The sequence below is a fragment of the Chroicocephalus ridibundus genome, chromosome 10 (genome assembly GCF_963924245.1).
Source record: "Chroicocephalus ridibundus chromosome 10, bChrRid1.1, whole genome shotgun sequence".
Classification (NCBI taxonomy): domain Eukaryota; kingdom Metazoa; phylum Chordata; class Aves; order Charadriiformes; family Laridae; genus Chroicocephalus; species Chroicocephalus ridibundus.
In genome coordinates, this window is record NC_086293.1 from 13023879 (window position 1) to 13043535 (window position 19657).

The 19657-nt window shown below is 42.2% G+C and overlaps 1 protein-coding gene across 1 annotated transcript in view; it reads left to right on the forward strand.

Annotated features, from left to right (window-relative positions):
- The first annotated feature begins 269 nt into the window (after positions 1-269).
- PDZRN3 (PDZ domain containing ring finger 3) overlaps positions 270-19657 on the forward strand; it is a 143861-nt gene continuing 124473 nt past the window's right edge. The window contains exons 1-3 of the mRNA XM_063348402.1: positions 270-1018; positions 7087-7173; positions 8320-8427. Of these exons, the coding sequence (XP_063204472.1) occupies positions 302-1018; positions 7087-7173; positions 8320-8427 (912 nt within the window). The 5' untranslated portion in view covers positions 270-301. The remainder of the gene's footprint in view (positions 1019-7086; positions 7174-8319; positions 8428-19657) is intronic.

The window sequence follows — 19657 nt, forward strand, 5'->3', positions numbered from 1 at the left end:
GCGCAGGCGGCGGCGGAGCGGGGCCGGCAGCAGCGGGGACAGCGCGGCCGGGGGCGGAGGGGACAGCGCGGGCGCCGCGGCTCCCCCGGCACCGCTGCGGGCCGGGCTGGGCGCCGGAGCTCCTCCTGGGGCGGCGGGGGTAGCTGCTTGAGATTTATTTATTGTTATTTTGTTGCCTTTCCCGTCCCGTCTCCGCACTTTGGTTACTTTGGCTGGGCTTTTTTTCCCCTTTTTTTGGGTGTTTTTTTTCCCCGCTTTTTTTTTTTTTTTTTGGGGGGGGGGGGGGCACAGCGTAAGGAGGATGGGGTTCGAGCTGGATCGCTTCAACGGGGACGTGGATCCCGACTTCAAATGCAACCTGTGCAACAAAGTTCTGGAGGACCCGCTGACCACCCCCTGCGGCCACGTCTTCTGCGCCGGCTGCGTGCTGCCCTGGGTGGTGCAGCAGGGCAGCTGCCCCGTCAACTGCCAGCGCATCTCCACCAAGGAGCTCAACCACGTCCTGCCCCTCAAGAGCCTCATCCTCAAGCTGGACATCAAGTGCGACAACCACGCGCGGGGCTGCGAGGCGGTGGTGCCCCTGCAGCACCTGGGCGAACACGCCGAGACCTGCGACTTCTCCCCGGCCAAGTGCCGCAACCGCGGCTGCCGCCAGGTCCTCAACCTCCGCGACGTGGAAGCCCACATGCGGGAGCGCTGCGAGGCGCGGCCCGCCGGCCTCTGCGAGCAGGGCTGCGGCTTGATGCTGACCCACGGCGAGCGGCGGGCCGGTGGCCACGGCTGCCTCCGCGCCCTGCGAGCCCACGGGGCCGCGCTGCAGGCGCGGGCGGCGGGGCTGGAGAAGGCGCTGAAGAAGGAGGCGCTGCGAGCCGGCAAGCGGGAGCAGTCGCTGCTGTCGCGACTGGCGGCGGCACAGCTGGAGCTGCAGGTGACGGCGCTGCGATATCAGAAGCGCTTCACGCAGTACAGCGCTCGCCTCGACGCCCTGGCCCGCGCCCGCGCCGCCTCCCCCGGCAAGGTAAGGGGGGCGGGACGCCCGGTCCCCCCGTCCCTGCGCTCCCCCCGGCGGCGGTGCGGGGCTCGGAGGGGGGACGCCTTCCCGCCTGTCTCTCGGCGGGTTTCTGCCGAAAGGAGGGGCCCCGCGGGGGTCTCGGTCCTGCGTGGGGGCTGCCCCCCGGCCGGCAGCGCGGCGGTGGGCCGCGGGGGCCCCGGTCTGCGAGCGGGAGCCCAGAGGGACCCGTCCGGCCCCAGAGCCTTTGAAATACCTGAGCTTTGGCTTCTAATAGCCCTCACCTACCGGTTTCCATATATATATTTCCATCCACACATATATATATATATATGTGACCATCGTTGGTATCTGGACACCATATGGCAATTCACGGATCAAAATACCAAGCTCACGGTATGACTATTTTTTTCTCAGTTCTCTCCCCAAAGAAACCTCTAAACAGCAAAATTGGAATTTCCAGGGCTGGAAATGGTATTAAACCACCAAAAATTGACTCCCGGGAGTAACACAAAGCGGAGTGAATTGGAAGAGGCTGTTGTGACCCAATGCTTTCCAGACCCTTAGCTCACCTAGTGTCCCAGAATATGGCTTCCCACAAAATGCTGTTTTACGGATTAGCTATTACACAACTCAGACACCTTGCTAGCTATTTCATGATCCGAAGCTATCATTTTTGTAACATCGGTGTCCAAATACAAGACGGCTGCTGTGTACTTGCATTTTTTTCCAGAGTCACACAGGGTTCTTTAAAAGCTCAATTTAGCAGGAGAAAAATTAACTTGACTTCAGCCCCTCAGAATCAGACCATTTATAAAATGACCGGAATCAAAAGCCAGAGCTACAACAATCCCCAAGTTTTAATTGGAATGAGGCTCCCCAGCGAGGGAAGCTCTTGAAACCAATTATCTTTTAAATGAAGACATTCAGAGTCCTCCCTGTGACCTGGAATGTGCTACCACAGACACAGCCAGTATTAAACTGTTCAAAACTGTCAAACATCTGTATTCACACCTTTGGTAATGTTGAGGTTCAGAAAGCTGCGTAAAGGAAACAAAACTTCATGTTAGAGTCTCTCTTCTCTTTTCTTTCTTTTGAGAAAGCCAGAGCAAAACAACCCATCGTGTTTTGGCTAACTCAAAAAACAGAAAGAGTATTTTAATACTGAATGTGCTGTTTTAAATTCTGGCAATGCTGGTTGTGACACTGGTTAAAATCTTACTAAAACTGAAAATAAATCAGGGGCTTCACATTCACGTCAAGATTCAGGCCAGTTCTCTTCCGTCTCCTCCTTTTCCTGCATCCCCCCATAGTTTGCGATGGCTGTGGGGCTCTCTGCTCCCCCGGCCCAGCACGCAGCTGCCTTTGCTCCCTCTCACGTTGTGGATGATGGGAAAGCCCATCGTCCCATCCCGCTGTGCGAAATCATCTCTCTGAACCTCTACCTCCTCATCTCTGAGCGGATCTGAACAGCACACCTTTATTCTCACACTGCCCCTCCTTCCTTTCTTTGTGGCTAGTGATGATAATGTTGGTTTTGCGTTATTCAGCTCTGTAAAGTGTAGTGTGAGCTGCTATTACCATGAAAGGTGCTGCTTCACATAGCTGTGAATGTGCGTGGTACATAGTTTCCAGCAATACTTTTTATCAAATTTATGGATACAGCTGTCCGAGACGACTGTGCTCGTTTTCAGCCGTATTACAAAAGGCTGTTATACAGTTTTCTGAAGCAGCGCCTAATCTGAAGAAAGCTGGAAGGTGTCATGTCACCACAGACTTGTGGTCTAGCGGTCAATCAATTACATGTCTTTCACAGCATTTTGGGCAGCTTTCCAATACTAACAGCTTTAGTCTGCCCAGCTCCCAGAGAAGTACAATCGGGAAACTTGGATCTTTGTGCACTAGAGGGTTTTTTAAAAGACCTTTGGTAGTCACCTAGCGCAGGGGATGCTTTACCAATTTTGGGCTGTGGCACACTTCCAAGTTTTTACTCTGGGGTTATTTTCTCGGAGACGCTGGCATAGACTGCGCGGTGCAGATTGTAATGCTCAGCGGGGCATGCAGACTGGGCTAAGGATTCGGTCCCTGAACACACGGATTACAGGCATGGTAATGTGGAATAACTTATTTCAATTTCAGAAGTAATTTCTTATTCAAAGCATGCAGTGCCATTGGTATCATTATTTAATTATAATCATTATTAATATTTCATATATTTTGTTATAAATATAATTCAGTCTACATTAAAATGCAAGTAGGCCTGATACTAACAAACTGGGTTCATAGGTTAAATGTGGTGGTTCCAAAACTTACCGTAGGATGTTCTGGCTCCTCAGTAGATGAAGAAAAAGGATCTTCTGACTTCCCTGCCTGATGGTTCCTTGTCGCTACAGCTGTAGAACCCATCTAGAATAAATCAGATGACATATCCTCTAGTCAAAACAGAAGAAATGCTCACTTGCAGTTCTGTTTAAATGCTTAGTTAAAGGGGAAATATGATATTGAGGGACATTGGGCCATTCATGAAAGACCCCCATTTGTGGTCTTTTGGCTGGGGCAAACTTTTTCAGCAGCTTTGGAGACCCAGGTCTGGCTTTGCCTTTGCGTGAACTTCCTTTCGATATTGGATGAATCACATAGCTTTCCTGGGCTGCCATCTCCCATTTGTGAAGGGAGTTTCGTAACACTGCCATAACTATATTGACAGAAGACATACATAAAATAGATATATTTCTACATACACACACAATTTTGTAAGTCCCTTAAACAGATAAATGTGCCTTCACTGCCTCCAGTTGTTTTCCATGTGTGTTGGCACTGAGGGAACGTTTTAATTTTCCTGGGTATTTCCTGGATGCCTGATCTGTGCTTACTCCAAAAAACAAGTTTGAAGGTTTATTGAGAGAGTGACTATTTATTCCTTGGTGGGGAGAGGTAAGGCTTATTGTGGGGAGAGGTGAGGCGAGCTTGAGGAGGGAGTGGCAGGGAAGATGGTGTGTCTTACTCAAAATTAGTATTTCCTTTGAACAGACATGTCAATCCTGAAACATCAAAGTCTAAATAATCAAGGAAAGCCTCATGCTATTCAAACAATGCTTAATCCTTGCTGAAACATACCACTGTTCACACCTATTGATAAGATGATCTGGTCATTCCTTTATGTACACAGCCATCAAAGTCCTTTGGGAAGAAATGAGTAGGGAGGCTCAGCAGCAGTTGGTGGTGCTGGCTGCAGCCCTTCTGCTCTACTGACCACCAAAGGTAGGGACAGACTGGGGAACCAGTTCATGATCTGGTATTTAGGACCTCTAGTTTAATGCCTCTGTGGAGGTGGTAACACAAGTTTTAATTGTATAAAAGCCAGATGAAGTCCTTAAAAACAAGATGGTATCTTTTTCTCCAGTGCAGCCTTTTCGCCAGTAAACAAGGAGCTAAGTGCTTCCCGTAAGGAAGACAGACCTCAGCCACAGCACTACCAAAGAAATTAGAGTCTTCCAATACCTAAAGGGAAAGGCAGTTTATTAGCTCCACATTACTCAGCTGGGAAGCACAGTAATTTCAAGAATTATGTTTAAGAGTTCTGTTCAGCTGTGGGAATACAAGATGCCAGGAACCATCGGGTCTGCTGCCGAACCAGCTGCCGGGGCAGGGCTGGATGCCGGCCACTGCATTTCCACAGTTACCTCACTGTTTAATGATTGTTTCACTGGAACGCCAGACATGTTGGGAGGCGGGGAAGAGAAAGGCAGAGCCCTGGAAAAGTCATTTGCATCGTGGCTTCCTTATGAAACGAAGAAGGTTGTTAAAGATGTGAATTGTTAAGATCTGAATCTGCAAAAATACCCAAGTGCTACAGGCAGTTTACTGCTGCCTCCCCAGCGCCGGGGCGGTTGGGCACCGATGGTGGGATTAGCACTCTGCACTGACATGTGGGTTGTGCTCAGTAAAACGATGCTGCTGCCACGGAGAAGGTGGAGAGAGTGTACACATCCATCGGAACGGGCTGGAAAGTTTCTTTAATCCCCCCCCCGGGCGTTTTTCAGGAATACCTACAAAAAGCTGCATTACCTCCCCCCCCCCCGCTTTTGACTCATTCCAACCCACCTGCTTTAATACTTGTTCTGCTAGGTATAAAACCATCAAATTATAGCCACATAAGGAGGCTTTAATGAAAACATTCAACTTCAATTACTGAAAGTGTCTTGAGAGCAGTGTCGTAATTGTTTCTTGATTGTTCTAATTGATTTGCCTTCTTAAAAAGGCATAACAGGGGAAGTAAACAGTGGCATTAGGCATGGCCTTGTCTTTCAAATCCCAAATTATCAGTGCCTGAAAATGGTTTTAGAGGACTGGAAATTTGCTCCTTGAAATCCTTTCTGAGGTCTGGGTTTGAAGACTTGCAGGGAAATAGCCTTTAATTCATGTTTCATTCCTGGGTACCTGATTCTCGCTGATGCCGAGTGCAGGCAAATCCAAATAAAACCAGTCGGAGCTTATTCATGTTTCTCAGTATCAGGTCCAAGTCTATTTATTATTTGACCTGGAGGAAAGATAATGATCGCAAAGTGATGCAAAAATTGTAAACCAAATTTTGAGGTGGAATGTGTTGGTGCAGCGCACCTGCGGTGGAGCTCCAAGCACGCGGTCAGTGGAGCGCTGCCAGTTTACACTGGCAGGGAACTGGGCTTTGTTATCAGCCCCAAATCTGTAGGAGTAATTCAGTAATCCAGGATTACTTTGACATTTTTTTATGAGTTTAATAGACATTAATATTTGATTGGCAACTTCAAATTGATGTGTTAGAAGAAAAATGCACAAACTAAAAACATCTGCATCGAATTACAATGTAACTGTTGTCATTTTTGTCATTAATTGGTTATGAAAACCAGACTTGTAAGATAATTTCCTCAAACATTTTTGTGTTCATAACTTTTTCACCCTTTGGATAAAACAAAGAAAAAGACTTTGGAGGTAGCAGGGTTCATATATATCTGTAGATGCACGACATAACTGATCCCATTCTGATTTCTAAAAAAACCAAAACTGTTATTCCAATAGCTTTTTGTAGTGTTCTGCTCTTGTCTGTTGTATAGTTTTGTAGTGTTCTGCTCTAAGTAACAGACACTTGATGGAGATTGCAGTTAGTACGCTGTGAGGATTTAGTTGTCTTTAACAGTACATGCACTTACTTTTGTCTTAAGGAAAGTTAACAGACCTAAGTAACATCACTATGCCATAAAGGACATTTTGTATGGGTTTGTATCTATAGTTAGGAACAAGCTGGGGTAAGGACAGGAAAACAGATCATGTTTATGCAGTCCCCCAAATGCTACAAGTCCATCCAGTCTATCTTTGTTGTACATTTTTTGTCCAATCAGAGAACTGTTCACTGCACAATTTCATGGTTTAGAAAATTAACATAATGTTTTTCAATTATAGAAGATTTTTGGTTTGCTAGTGTTAGAATTCCAAAGAAAAAAATTATTCATGGCAGGTGCTGCGAAGAGCAATTGGCATCCTAGGTCTTTTGCAAAATTTGTAGCTGTTTTGTTTAATGCTGTTTTCCAAAACTCACCAGAGAATTTCTGTTGTATAAGGCTTCACGTTTGATGCCGTTTAAAACAATGCCATGTAGCTAGCATGAGAGAAAAGCAACATAAAAATGCAGTCCTAAGATTCAGTCACTGTCAAGCATTGGAAAAGTCAAGAATTTGACTACTGGAAACATGGAGCATGTTAAATAACACATCACATATGACTAGGTCAAGTAGTTGCAGGAACCAGTATTACATATAAATATCTTCTGTTGCTGTTAAGTGTCTCTCTGTAGATCTCAATAAAAAATACGCATAAATCTTAGGGGGTGGGTTTCACAGAGAGGTGCTGCTGGAGGAGGGTGGGTGGCTGGAGGCTGCGAGCTGCTGGCTTGGCTCCTGCAAAGGTTTTCTAACTATTTTTCTCTACTACATCGGGGGAAAAAAATAAGAAATCAACCCAACAAACTTGCATAGAAGTATTATCTATCCTACCTACCAATGCACACAAATGTTTTTAGTATGTTTATCTGTTCTTTGTAGGGTGAAGAAACTAAAGCACTGACTCTCGTCCTTCATCGTGACTCTGGCTCTCTTGGATTTAATATTATTGGTGGCCGACCATGCGTGGTATGTTAATTGTTAAAATATGTTTGCCCTTTCCAGTTGGGAAAAGCATGTAGGTCAACACTTAGAGGAAAAATGCTGCTGACAAGCATTTGCTTCTCTTGGGATTCTTTCAGAGCAGTTCTTGCATTCGGATTTGTATCGGATGTCTAGTAACTACGCTGTCCTTTCTCTCACAACGTGTTTCTTCTTGCACATCGTCACAGCTAGCAACGTTCATATTGGTGCAGTGTCGCTCCCAAAATGGTGAAACCTGTGGTATCTCTTTCTCAGACCATACTGCGTTGAAGGTGTTGCATGAGTTCAAGGACCACAGCTTTAGGCTCTTTACAGTTCATTAAGAACACGTTATTTACTCTCCTTTCCACCAGAGATTAAGCAGCCCTCTGTGCAGGTGAAGGGATGTAACTTAAACAACCGACTTTTGAATTCTATGATTTCAGCAGATGTTTCCTGCACCATACACTCACTAATGTATTTTTTCTGGATGCTTGTTGGCTGGAGCTGCTGCATATGACTTTAATTAGATCAAGGAGTGGATTATACCTTGTCCTAGTAATTTAGAAAGTATTCAGAACTACTTCTTGGCCACTCGGAAATCTGACATTAATCACGATTTATTCCTAGTAAATTCACTTGAAAGTTATTCTTTCTTTATAGTTAGAGTTTTTAAATTTTCTGAGACATTGTTCTGCACTGGTAGAAGCTGGTGACACAATACACAGGAATATCATAATACCTTGTTAGGTATAAGTTGTTTTTCATGGTTTTATTTTTAAGTCTCCAGAGGCAGAGCTGTGCAATTAAAAATAAAAATGCACTGTTGTCTTATGTTTGATGTGCAAGCAGGCTGCTGTCTCACCAGAGTTTACATTATGAATAATTGTAATGACAATTACTACTGAGCTGTACTAAGAGAAAAATGATTATCGTGCAACTCATGTACCTAATGGAAGTCCATTCCTGGTTGTTTAATCTCTCAGAATGGGAGTATCGGGTGTTCTCATTAGCACAAAGTAATTCCATATTAAGACATCAGCAAGACTATTTCTTTCAAATTACATGCATTGTTGTGACATGGACCAATTTTAGCTGAGGGCCAGAGTTAGTTCAAGGTACAATAATATATTTTTCTTTTCATCCTTAAAGGACAATCAAGATGGTTCATCTAGCGAAGGAATTTTTGTATCGAAAATAGTTGACACAGGGCCTGCTGCTAAGGAAGGAGGGCTACAGATTCATGACAGGATTATTGAGGTATGTGAAGACATTATCCAGTCCCTTTTAATAGTGCGAGTTCCATCTCGGGTCTTCAAATGGCATGATGTTTAGTGTGGGTTTAGAAGAAATGTACTGTGGTAAACACTGTCTAGAAGACATGTCTGTTAAAACATGCTTGACTTGATTCAGTGCTGACCTTCATGGCTTTAGGTATAGTTCTTACCTAAATATAGAAACCAGATTATGGATGGTATGTGCATGTCCTGACTTTCTGAGGAGCTAGCATCTATCTGGTATGCCGTAGATATTTCTTTTTAAAGCTATTGGAAACTTGTAAGTTATTTAGTTAAAACCATATGTGAAATATCTGTGGTGTAAACCATGATTTTATTTTTCTTGGTATTTAATACCAAGTTTTGAACAGTTAGAAAAAATTCTGCTCTGCAATTTCTGTATGGTTTATTATAAAAGTGTCTTAATGTTGTCTGTAAGTCCTTATGCTACTCAGATTGCAGTCTGAATTTCTTCTCATTTTGCCAAAGTCTTGACCTCAATAAAAAGTCCTTCCTGTGAAAGCGATGGTTGCTTGAAACGTTTCTCGCAATTTGCAGTGAGCAGATTTCTTTTTTTGGGGGAGAAAGGTTAGTTTTCATGAAACAAAATGCAGCTGATTGTGAGTCAGTTTCCCGTTGTGTAGCATTTTACAGTTAAGAAAAAGTATTCTTCACTGTCTTATTTTTGTAAGCTGGAGAAACTTTGGGAGTCTATTGTTCAAAAAGATAAGTGCAGTGTTTGTTGCCAAGGATATCATGGAACAGCCAGTTTCTCTAAGTAATGGAATTCCATTGCTCTTATGTTTTGCAAATGAGTAATAAACAGCTGTTAAGGATTTTCTGTTGGCAGGGGACAATGTGTATTTGCTATTTTCTGTACTGTTATGGTAAATTGTATTCACAGTTTAGAAGGATATAAAATATTAATTAAGTTTCTTCATATGGGAAAGAATGGAGCCACAGTAGCAGAACTATAAAAAGATAAGAAGCTGAGCTGTGAAATGATCCAGAGTTGCTTAAACTATATATATGATGTAACATAATTGCGAAAAGGTCTGGACAATTTTGTGAGAACTATGCAATTTTGTTTGAACTGAAAGTTTTCCCATAAGCACGTATTTCCCCAAAGCCTATTTGAAAAGCTGACATCCGTTTCTGAAGTAGTACATAGTCACACAAACCAAACAACTGTATGAAAACCAAAACTTTGGAAAATCAAATACCCCAAAGTTAGGAAATGTCCTAGTCCCTCTCTGCAAGCCTGGTTCAGGCTCCTGGAGTGTAAGCACTGTAAGTTGGTCTGTAATTGCAGTCATATGGGATTTGGCTGCAGCAGTCCCCCTCGCTCACGGCACAGGGACAGGGACAGCTAACCTCCATGGGCTCTACAGCATCTGCTCTCTCTTGCAAGGGACCTCACTCCTTACTGCTTTTCTCTTTTAAAACTTTTTTTTACTTCCTCCATACTGCTCCATTTCTCCACAAGTTTATCATTTGGTGATGTTAGCGCAGGCCAGGCTAAGCGACTAAATGCCGCTCTGCTGGGTGCACACCAGTACCCTGAGAAGACGCCAGAGGAAGGCAGGCTGGGTGGGCTTTCTGCTGTGCGTCTTTTCTGTGTCTCCTCCCAGAGCGGAGTCAGGCCTGTGTGAGCAGTGTTCGTGCAGGGTCTTTTCCACAGTTCAAGCTGCATTTTCACATAAGAGAAAACGCCAGAATAAAGACACTAGAGTGATTTGTTGTATTTGTAACACACCAAGGGTAGCAGGAAGCCAGGTGTTGACATGGGTTGACGCGTGTTGACAACTCTTGTCGTGATGACCACAAAGTCGTTTTCATATTCAGTCTTCTCACCTCTAAATATACACGAAATGTTGATGAAATTAGCATGCTGTTTCCCAATAGTTGACTTTGGGTGCCTCCACATCAGCATCTGAGTTTGGAATAGGAGTCTCCTGTTGAAGACAGTCTCTGAATGGCACCCAGCTAACGCGGCTTGATTCCCATTGTGGAGCAGTCTCTAAGGGTGCTAACAGGATTCTTTTATAAATAAAATTAATTCATTTAATGCACCCCGGCCACTACAGGCATCCAGTTCACAGAACTGGACTCAAGTGCTCTAATACAGAGCCCTCAAAATACATGTAAGCATGGACATCAGCAACTGTTTCGTTCTGTATTCTGCACAATTTATATTTAGTGTGCTATATCTACCCTAGTCTGAGTTAAGGAAAAGGGATACTTCTGCATCAAGGCATCTACATGAGCTTTATCATACTAACATCCAGTTATCTTACATAATTGAAATATCCTGTAAATGATCTAGATGAAAATTAAGTCATGTCCAGTGATAGTGTCCTTCTAGTGGAAAAAATTTTTATAACCTTCACAGTGCTAAAGTTTCGATTTGGCAGTTTGTCTGAAAAATCATTTCCAGATTTAGCTGTAACTGGCAGGACACAGCTGGAGGACTCGGATAGAGCTTGGCATAGAGAGCAGAGCATCCCAGCACGTCACATTTGCTTTCAAAAGCATGAAAGACGGTAACTTAACTATCTAGAACTTCTTTGACTTGTCCATTCAATATTAAGATTTTATGTATCACCAGCATGATTGTAAATAGACTCTTTCACAAAGAACTCTTATTCCAATATAAGCTGCTGAGTGTAACATCTCCAAAATTAATTCCAGCATCCATCACAGAGAATTTACAATGAAGTAAAACATAAATTATTTGATTTCCTTTTGGAAAATGTTCCTTTGCTGCGGATCTTCTGGTGGGTGTGTTCTGGAGCACATATAAAATAAGAGTGTCATTTCTCATTTTTAGAACTGTTACTACATTTCTAATTACTGAGCAGGGATTAGGCAGTGTAAAATACAGACACATACATCGGACTGTTTATAGCTGATAGCAAATGCATTGTTATATTGATATTTGCTTGCAAATTCTATTCCCTGACAAACTGATACGGAGATAAACTTTGAATTACGTCAGCGATAATTTTTAAACAAGCTTTCCTTATGTAATTTGGATTTCCTGTTCTACATCTTTTAGAAAGTTAAATACAAAGAAGTTAATCAGGTTTAAGAATTGTCTTGAATTTTCTGTAAAAGCTATTTTTGGCCCTTTGTATATCACTGACATAAGTAATGCCACTGTGAAGTACATGTTTCTCCGGCTAAATGACATACATTGAGATGAGTGTTGCACAGTCTGTGCTTCAAAGCAGCACGTAACAGAAATACAGATAAAATCCTTTTTCCCTTGTATTTTGTTTTACAGAGTCTATTAAATAATAATGATATTTAGTGCTTACATGGTCCTATGAAGATTGTGTTATGGCTGTTAACTGCTTCATGATTTCCCCTCACTGTTTAATAATATTATCCTTATTTTGCAAATGGGTAATCTGAAGTATCCAGGGAAATAACTTCTACAGATTCTTGTGAGATTAGGGTTAAAGACTTGGATCTTGGTTTATTTGTAACTGCTCCATGTAAACTAATGCTTCTTACCTATATCTGTTTTCAGATCTTTCACAGTTGCTTTAGAAGTGAGGAAGTAATGATACCAAGAGATTTTCTCTGGTTTGACTACATGTTTTTCCTGCAGTTCTGTACTTCCACGTTCAAAGCAAGCAGCTGATTTAATGCAGTACTGAATTATTGTAAAGATGTTCCATAGCAAATTGCCATGTTAAAAACATACTGAAACTATTGATTTTTATGCAAAGGAATTATTGTTCTCATAGATTTCATTTTTGTCAGGGTAACAAAATGGTCCTAATTTCCTTTCTTAACAGAAGTTGGGTCAAGTCCCAGCCATGAATGCCTCCTCTACACAGCTGCTTGGCATTTCTTAAGACAAAATTAGATTTTCAGAGTTTTTATTTTTAAGCACATCAGCTCTGAAAGATTATAAATTAAATATGGCATTCTCTTCTCACTAACGAGCAAACTTGTTTGTTTAACTTTAGGCCTGTTTAGAAAGAAGGCGGCTTTTGAAACTCTGACTGCTTGCCGCCTTAAAAAGTTTTAAGCACAATTAGGGTACTGTTGAGGTAGTATAAACTGTCACAGCCCTACTGAAACCTTGAGGATTTATGCCACCTGGGACTTGCCCAGTGTTTCATGCTGCTCACAGGAAGGATCATTAGTTTAGGAGCTGAGATCACGTCTTAGTGCATTTGATTGATTTTCCCCAAAGCACACTCATTTGCTACAAATTACAGGCTGCTGTTCTATTACGTGGATTTCTTTGCAGATTACACATAAGAGCGGTGAAACTTTTTAGCAAATCATCTTCTACTGCCTACATACAAACAAAATTTGCAATTTGCTGTGGGTTCCCTGTTTATCCTGTAGTAGGTGAGCTGCTTTGGCAGAGCCACTTTCTGCTCACATGAGGTGACTTTCAGCAAAATTGATTTGGTAGCTGTGTTAGTGTACTCTCTGAAAAGTCAAATCAGCACAGAGCAAGTACATCAGCCAGAGAGGAGCGGCGAGAAGGGATGCACCGGCAGGCGCATGCCGTACCTTTCCCCGTCCGTGACACATGTGCTAAGAAAGATCTGCTGCGGAGGCAAGGAGGATTTTAAAACTGAGTGCATGAATAAATGAAAAATTTTTCATGTGGTCTGGTGCGTGATGGGGTCTAGTTTTTCCACAAGACACAGTCAGTCTCCAGGCTGAAAAGGCTCAGTGTATTACCAGCAGAATGCAGTTCTCCCTACCCTCTGCGCCCTGTTCCACTTATCACCACTCACAGACAGCTCACAAGAGACTTCCACAAATAATCAGTAAATAAAATTATTGACTGAACGCGGCCTTCACTTTCTCATTGCTGGTGAGCACTTTCAAAAATTATGCCAGCTTTAGTAGGATAAACCAAAGCCTATAGCTGCTTGCAGGAAACTTACTGCAAGCGCTGTCTGAACGCCAACAAGCCTATAGGTTAAACAGAATTTTTTCATTGTCATGAATGGAAGAGTTCAGCTCTGCAAACGAGAGTTACTGTGTTACTGTGCAACTACATACACTTAGGAATTAATTTTCTAGGAGAAAACATTTTCAGACAGTGACTTAAAATTGGTTGTTCAAGTTCCTGCCAGGACACGCAAGCACATTAGAGCATTTGTGGAGAGCGAACAGGACGGGGCAGTGAGAGCAGCTATAGCAGAGTCAGCTTTTTTTAGAGTTTATGCTCCTAGAAATCTTTCCAGGCCCATTGTCCGTATCTGTTAATGGTGTCTTACAAAGCAACATCGTGCCTGTGCTAAAACATAGATACCACAACTTGGTCAAAAGGGAATAATAATAACCTTAAGAGGAAAACGTAAATGAAAACAGGCGGCCTTGGTTATCACTGCATTTTTTCCTCTCATAACTTTACTTGCCTGATTCCATACCAGCGCTACAGCCTGAGCTGTGGCAGGGAGGTGGGGAAGCAAGGGGTTGAGCCAGACAGCAAAAAGAGAACGAACCTAAGTGGCACAACAGGATTTTTACACTAAGTACTGTACTATTGTCCTTCCCACAAACACAAAAGAGAAATAAGTTGGATGGGATGAAAATACAAGAGTCGCAAACAAACCAAGCAGTGTTGTTTCTAGTATTGTGGACCTACATTCGCTGCATCTTCACTGATGAGAGGACTGCAAAGCTCAAGTTATCAGCACATTTCATGCTGCACCTTTTTCCTAATATCCATCCTAAACCTCCCCTGGTGCAATTTGAGGCCGTTTCCTCTTGTCCTGTCGCCTGTTCCTTGGGAGAAGAGACCAAACCCCCCTGGCTACCCCCTCCTTTCAGGGAGTTGCAGAGAGCGAGAAGGTCTCCCCTCAGCCTCCTCTTCTCCAGGCTGAACACCCCCAGCTCCCTCAGCCGCTCCTCACAAGACTTGTGCTCCAGACCCCTCACCAGCTTCCTTCCCCTTCTCTGGACTCGCTCCAGCACCTCAGTGTCCCTCCTGTAGTGAGGGGCCCAGAACTGGACACAGTATTCTAGGTGCGGCCTTTGGTCATTTCCTGGCCTGTCAAATCTGACACTGCGCGAGGGACGTGCTGGGTTGACTCGCTCATTGCCCGATCAGATGGCTCGTGAAATATCTCATCCGTTCTCCCTCAGCTGTGTTTACCATTCTCTGGTAAGCCAATCCATGCTAATTACCTTGATTAAACAGCTATCGGTCGGTGCCTAGCCTGCCTTCTGCTGCTCAGTGCCGAGGCAGAGGGGGTTCCCTCTGAGGACCGGGGTGGTGGGACGCTGGTCCTGCAGCAGAGGACAAGCCTGGACTGTCACCTCGTGGGCTACAGCAGCAGACACGATGCTGCACATCAGCCCATGGCTGTGACACGTGCGTTGCAGAGAAAATACAAACCACCTGAGAAATCTAGATTTTGGTGTTATGAATTATTACTCTTTCAAAGAAGTGAAAAATAGCTGTTTCATATTCTCTGTAGCTAAGCAGAGAGAAACATGTCAGACTCCGACAGACAAATAATTTTTGAAAAGGATGCATATAACAATGGGGCAATTTAATCTTCTTTTCACATGTGGTACAATTCCTTGCCCTTTAAATCATCTCCTGTTCAGTTTTCCACATTTGAAGCCAAACCATTATGATTAACTGTTAGATTTTATTTTTAGATTTTTTGAATGCACTGACTCTTTTTAGAGAAAACACACAGAATGTCCTATCAACTATTTTCACACATTTTGTTTGTATCATAATAATTGAGCAATCAGACACAATCATCCTTAATTTAGTACATATGCGGTACATTACCATGTCAATTGTACTAAAAGATATCCATAAAGTAAGTGCAAATTAACTGCCAAAAAAAGCAAGCTCAGACCATTGCTATTCAAAATGCACTTGAGTAAAATTTGCATAACTTTTCACTTGGAGTTAAAAATGGAATTTGTCCAGCAAATGTGGAGAGTACTGAATGTGAAAGAGTGGCCAAAGCTTTCCGGGGATCCTGAATTCTGATCTTGCAGCTCAAACCTGGTTTATTCTCGTGGTGGGATTTTTCATCAGACCAAGAGCATGGCGTGCAGATCCGCTTGCCACTATTATTTCTGCTTTTGTCACAGAGACAAAAAGTGTTTCCTTTTTTCCACACACAAAATACAGAAACAGAACTGAAATCCTGGAATCTGTTCTAGTGAGAAATATAATGCAAAGTCACTTCTGATTAATGGTATTTGTAGTTTTTAAGCCAATTAAAGTCTTACTGCTTGGTAGTAGACAAAATATATTCCAATATGGGGTATGGGGTTCTGTTTTGCTGCTTTTTTCAGAATTGCTAAGTGTTGGTTTATGATAAGACATGAAACATTACAAACAGGAAAACATGGAAAATGAGGGTACTTGATTAGAAGTTGATGAAATTTACTGTATCAAATTGTATAGCAATAACGACATTAGATTCATAGTCTCTCTCATAGTAGGGCTTTTTCCGTGGCCTAATTAATTTATTCTTTACGCTATGAAAAATTAGAAGCCGTTCACAATTAACTGCAGTTCTGTGAATTAAACACTAAGAGGTGACAACTTATCATCATCGTGAAATTAATTCCAACATTGATGACTGTTTCTTTACTTTATGCATGATGTTTTGATAAATTTTAAAACAATATAACTTTACTATTTTATGTCCTGCTACAAAGCACAACTACAGGACTTGTAAAGTTTTTAGAATCTCATAAATACAAATGGTACTGGGCTGACAATAATAGTTGAGAATTTTTTGCTTCAGCACTGGGGCTTTTAAATGAGAATAGTATTTAAGTTTTTGCTTTTAAGACTTTATTATGCATTTTAGTATCTAAGGTAAATTTGTATTTTGTTAGTTTTCACATAATGGTGTAACATTGTTAAAGAAGTTCTATCTGTAAAGTCTTATGTCTGTAAAGGGAATTTACCTCTGAAAGTGGAATTTGGGTTTTAAAGACTGGGTGGGGGAATAATACTTCAAAAAGGGAAAGTTGAGAATTTATTAGGAGTGGAAAGAACGGTACAACTGGGCTGCGTGGGCAGCTCAGTAGATGGTAGAGACAGAGATCCCATCCCTGTGTAGATGACAGGAGACATTCCTTTTGTGAAGAACTAGGTGATAACTGTGCTCTGGGACACACAGTTCCCAAATAGCACAAATGGTGCAAGCATCTTGTCTGGAACTTGAATTATGCATTAAAGGTACCTCAGTTGTGTGAAGCAGGTGGAAAGAGAGTCAGAATATGGAAAACAGTATCTTTTGTTGGTACTAGCACCTTTTTAAAAGTCTACTGAAGCCTGGTGTTAAAATAGTCTTTAAAAAAATCATTATATAGCCTCTATTGTAGGACTTGACCTATGGGTGGATCTCTGGAATAAGTGTGACCCTACAGCAGGCTCTTCTGTAGACCCTTTTACACCAACACAGTTATCATCCATAACCCCAGCACCCACAGCTTAATTATATGCTCCATTTAACAGCAGTACAGAATTAATCCTGTTTAAACTGAGATTCGATAGCACATGAAGAGTCATAAGTGGTCCCTTTAGGGTAGTGAATTTTATCTGGAAGTCCGTCTGACTTTGAAGAGCTCGGAAGTGCACGACTCTGAAAGCAAGTAATAGCTTTGGTGGTCAAGTTTGGCTCAGGATCCAATTTTATTTATGCACAGATTTTCAATGACACGAGCCACAGGTGCTCAGTCCTGTAAAATATCACAAGGATAATCCCATCTGCAAGTTTAACAAATAGAGTAGAATCCTTAAATGCTTCACAGGATCACCAAACGGCCAAGGTTGGAGAGGACCTCTAGAGATCATCTAGTCCAACCCCCTTGCTCACCACGGCGTCAACTAAAGCCTGTAGCCCAGGGCCATGGTTCTTCGCCATGGTTCTTCGCCATAGTTCTTCTTGGGTAAATTAAAGCACATACACATTGTGCACGTGAATAGTCCTTTTGGGCCATGGAGTTAAGCAGGAATTTTGGCTGAAAACTAGGTAATATTATATGTATATCTATATTTGATTGATTGGATGAGTATGAGAAAGAAACCAGCAACAGGAAGGGAGAGTGAAAATGTTTCCTGAATTATCTGGGGGGGTGGGTGGGGAGGAAAAAAAAAAAAAAAAGAAAAAGACCTCTTTAGTGCTGTTTTTTCTTCTCTCTCAGTTCTGCAGGCTTCCCAGCTCAGGAAGATTTAGTTTATTTCTTAAAAGGTCTTGCTTATAAAGCAGACCTTTTTCTGGCTCTTGCCAGCTCTAATAAAAATTAGCAGTAACTTTAGCAGCTGCCATACCACATGACTGCTTGGAATTGCATAACTTCTTTCTCCTCCTAAAGAAACACACAAAGAGATCATCTGATCTCCACCCTTCCAGCATTTGCTAAAGTGTATTTCTCTAACTTGATTTCCAAACAAAAATCTTTTTCTTCTTTCTTTTAACAATCCTCTCTTTTTAAGACCAAAATTGGACTGTAAATAGTAACGGGCTGTAGGTAGAGCTTTCATGAGTTAAATGAATAGGGTGATTATTTTTATTTTTGTTACTTCAGACTCTATTACTGTTTATCAATAAGAAGCTATGTCATGGACAAAAGGTAATATTTAAGATAATCAAAGAAATATTTTGCTGCAATTGTGGGCGGTTTAGGGCTTATAATATGCTTTTGGATGGAGATACATTGCAGTTTGACAAGGAGAAGGTCACGGTGAGGAAGATGGCCATACCACGTCTAAACTGAACACAGACTGTTGGCTCAGACCAGGTCCCGTTTAATTCACTGGAAATCCCAGAGTATCTAACCTGATCTGCAAGCACAGAGCAGTTGGAAGTTTAAGTTATCTCCCTGTGTGGCATGTGGAGATGCACCATTGTTTTCTGGCTAATTGTTTTTCCCTCTAGCAAAAAAGGATGGTTTTTTTTCTTCCCTAAATGCTGAGTGTGCGCAGCAGCCTAACACTGCTGATGCAGAGCAAGTACTACTGCGTGTAAGAGACAAAGGTGGGACTGACGTGTAAGCAGGTGGCATGTGGTTCTACATGAAGATGCAGTCTAACCTGTTGAATTACCTGTGGCCAAGGGCATGGCTTTAAATGAGAGCCCCAGGATCCCTGCGCAAAGCAGCCCCTCTGCTGACCAGAGCAGCAGGGGCAGACACACCACTGCAGTTATCTTACATTTCTACCATTTCCTCCTTTTACCATAGTTCTCACACAAACTTTTAAGCTTTTTTTTTCTTAAAAAAAAAAAAGTTTGATGAACTTATGTAGCTGTATAAATCTGTATTATGTGTAGAATTTTATAATCATTTGCCAAAACCTAAGAGCAAATAACCCCCTTTCTGTACAGCGCTTTTTTCTGATGCAAATTTCTTGAAAAGAAAAAAAATAAAATATTTGTTTAATGAGGAGAACCCACTGACTGCGTATTTGTGTCTCCCTTAAAGTTCATTCAAAAGGAAGGCTAATGTTCATATATTGTAAGTCCTAAAGAAATCTCACATCTATAGTTGGAATGATTTAAGAATTCTTCCTATCTTTCAAAAAACTGTGTATCGAACTCTTTAAAGTTTAGTTCATCCCAAACCTAAACAAACAAAAGCCAGGTAATGATAGCTTCACAGAACATGAAATGTTGCTAAAATAAGGAGCGTGCTGGCACGCAAGAAAGCCCCAGGAGCAGCACTTCTGGGGGGCACCGTCCCTGGCTTGCACCGATTCTTACTACACTGGAGTTGAGGAGTTGCCTTAACCACAGGCTTGCAAAAAAATGTGAATTTATGTAATCTTCACTTTTGTATTTTCTCTGCTAGTAATACTTTCCTCTTCCTGCTAGTTTGTCAAGACTCCCTAGCTCTCATTTCAGAGTAAAAGATCTGGCACCTTTCGTGCTGTAGACTGAAGAGACGCTGGCCTCTCCCAGCCTGCCTTTAGCGGTGGTAAGCATCGAACAGTTTGGAACACAAAGCAAGGAACTGTCTTCAGATGCAGTTACAGTTCATAAGTGTCCTGCTAGCAACTCTTGTTTTAATTTAAAAGTTCACACAGCCAGCTCTCTGATTCCTTCCTGTATCTGAAGGAGCCAGTACATACCAAAGGTTTTTGGTTTTTGTTTTTTTTATTTTTTAATATAACCTTTCATTGTTTTCCCTTCATTTTGGCCTCCCTCTTTCCTCTTAAAAGCTTTGTAGGCAAAGTTTCCTCTGCA